The following is a 2,523-nucleotide window of genomic DNA, read 5'->3' on the forward strand; positions in this document are numbered from 1 at the left end:
CGATCTCGGCTCACCGCAACCTCCGCCTCCTGGGTTCAGGCAATTCTCCTGCCTCAGCCTCCTGAGTAGCTGGGATTACAGGCACGTGCCACCATGCCCAGCTAATTTTTTGTATTTTTAGTAGAGACGGGGTTTCACCGTGTTGACCAGGATGGTCTCGATCTCTTGACCTCGCGATCCACCCGCCCCGGCCTCCCAAAGTGCTGGGATTACAGGCGTGAGCCACCGCGCCCGGCCACGCCCTTTCTCTTAAACCCTTTCCACTAACTCTGGGCTGGTGCCTCAAAGCATACCTCAGGCTCCGCCCCCTGCATTTTGACCCTGCCCACTTCAGGCCACGCCCTTCGCTTGAGACCCACCCCTTCCTTCTCCGCTTTACTCTTGCCTCTCCATCAAAGCCCTCCTCCCCCATATCCCGAGGCTCTCTCCCTCTGAGGCACCAAGCCTCAAAGATACCACGCCCCACCCCCAGGACCTTGCACAGACACGTGTCCAACAGCTGCGCGCAGAGAAGCTCTGGGGCCAGGCCCAGGCGGAGACGCGAAGCCACCATTCCCGCCAGGGCAGCACCAGACATAGTGTCCCAGACGCCATCAGAGGCCAGGAGCATGAACTCGTCCTCCGCCTGGCGTACCAGTGCGGTCACCTCAGGCTCCGCAGAAACGAGTTGTAGCTCGGGGGGCCTCCCTGGAGCCTGCTTGTAGGCAAAATCGCCCAACGCTCGCGACACCGCCAAAGAGCCCTCGACGCGCCGGCGGCGGATGGTGCCGCCCGCGGCATGGATGCGCTCGCGTTCCCGAGGTCGAAGGGGCCGGTGGTCCTCGGTGCTGAAGGCCACGGCGCCGGCGCGGCTCAGCACGGCGCGGGAGTCACCGCAGTGCGCCAGGTACAGGAACCGCGGGGAGACCAGCAATGCCACGGCCGTGGAGCCGCCCGTTTCCACGTGGGGCCAGAGGGAGCGCAGGCGCTCGTCGGCGCTCAAGAAGGCTCGGCGCAACGCCTCGCGCACGCCCTCGGGCTCGCCAGGCTCCGGGCCCAGCTCCTCGAGCACATGGCCTGGCAAGTGGCGTGCACCGAAGCGGGCAGCTCGAGCCCCACCGTGGCCGTCGAGGACGGCAAAGAAGGCCCAGCCTGGGGGCAGACCAGGTAACGAAAGCCAAGTGCAGTGAGCGTCCTCCATGCGCGCGCGCCAGCCCTGCGCTGCGCTCGCCCCAAAGCGCAGGCCCCACGACGCCGCGGCACCCCCGTGCGGCTGCTGGGCGCGCCGCGGCGCTGTCAGCAGAGACCGAGGCCCATCGGGGGCCCTGCGCCCCGCCTCCGCCTCCTCCTCCTCCTCCTCCTCCTCCGCTTCCTTCTCCCACTCTTTTTTCTTGCAAGCGGTCCAGAGGAGACTCTGCAGCTGACGAGCCAGGGCCGCCATCCTTCAGCCCTGGGATCAGGAGGGCTCCACCCTGCACACCTGCCCGCCCCCCTCCATTAATCCCCTCGGCTGTGAGATTTTAAACCACCTAAATCTCCTTCCTGTCCTTTGACCTGCACTTTAGGCGGGTTACTGGAAGGAATTTAACTTCTGGGTCTCCTCTCTCCTGCACCTGCACCTACAAAGCGAGGTTTGGGATCTGGATTAGGGAAAAAAAAAAGGTAATACTGTACCAGTAGCAAACTATTACGTAGCACTCATCATGTGTCACACAGTTATACATCATCATCTCCAGTTTACAGATGGAAGAAGAAACGGAGTCACAGAAGTAACCGGTGTTCCAGGGAAATTAACTCTAGAATCTGTGTTCTCAACACAACACGCAGTCCAAGCTCCTCCCACCTCAGTGGTACAGTCCCCAGCCTCAAAACCTGTAAATACTATACTTGGCTGAGCGCATGGCTCATGCCTGTAACCCCATCACTTAGGGAGGCCGAGGCAGGCGGATCGCTTAAGCCCAGGAGTTTGAGACCAGCCTGGGAAAGAGCGAGACCCCGTCTCTACAAAAATTAAAATTTAGCCAGGCGTGGTGGAATGCGCCTGTGATACCAGCTACTCGGATGACTTAGGTGGGAGGATCACCTGAGCCCGGGAGGTCGAGGCCGTGATCGCACCATTGCACTCTATCCAGCCTAGGCGACAGAGCGACACCCTGTCTGAAAAAGCTATATATATATTTGTTTTTTCTTTACTCTTTTTAGTTCGACCCCTCCTCTCTGGGGCTTTGGTTATTTTCTCTTCTGGACCCCACCCATCCAGGGTTCAAGCACACAGCTCCAGACCCGTCTAATTTTCGGAGACCTGGCATCGCCTGGAGTTCTGACCCCACCTAGTCATATTTGAATAATTCCCAGTTGCTTTAGCCTCGCCCATGTTTGAGCTCCTACGCGTGCTTCAAAAGTTTCTGAATCGTTTCTTTCGGCCCCCTTTCTCGCTCCCTCTGCAAATCTAGGCTTCTACCCTACCTCAGAGCATTAGAATGTTTCCACCCCCTCCTCAATGGCACCCCTAGCTCCGCCCCAACCCACTCAGGGATCCACCCT

At 59.7% G+C, this 2,523-nt stretch overlaps 1 protein-coding gene across 2 annotated transcripts in view; it reads right to left on the minus strand.

Annotated features, from left to right (window-relative positions):
* Positions 1-1,949, minus strand: part of PPM1N (protein phosphatase, Mg2+/Mn2+ dependent 1N (putative)) — a 5,785-nt gene extending 3,836 nt beyond the window's left edge. The window contains exon 1 of one of the 2 annotated variants that reach the window (XM_032262626.1): positions 635-1,949. In XM_032262626.1, coding sequence (XP_032118517.1) covers positions 635-1,420 — 786 coding nt within the window. In that variant the 5' untranslated portion in view covers positions 1,421-1,949. Of the gene's footprint in view, positions 1-475 lie in introns of both variants that reach the window. The other variant, XM_032262625.1, reaches the window with a different exon arrangement.
* Between the last annotated feature and the right edge of the window lie 574 nt (positions 1,950-2,523).

This window comes from Sapajus apella, unplaced genomic scaffold (genome assembly GCF_009761245.1).
Source record: "Sapajus apella isolate SASKATOON/1434 unplaced genomic scaffold, GSC_monkey_1.0 scaffold130, whole genome shotgun sequence".
NCBI classification, from domain to species: domain Eukaryota; kingdom Metazoa; phylum Chordata; class Mammalia; order Primates; family Cebidae; genus Sapajus; species Sapajus apella.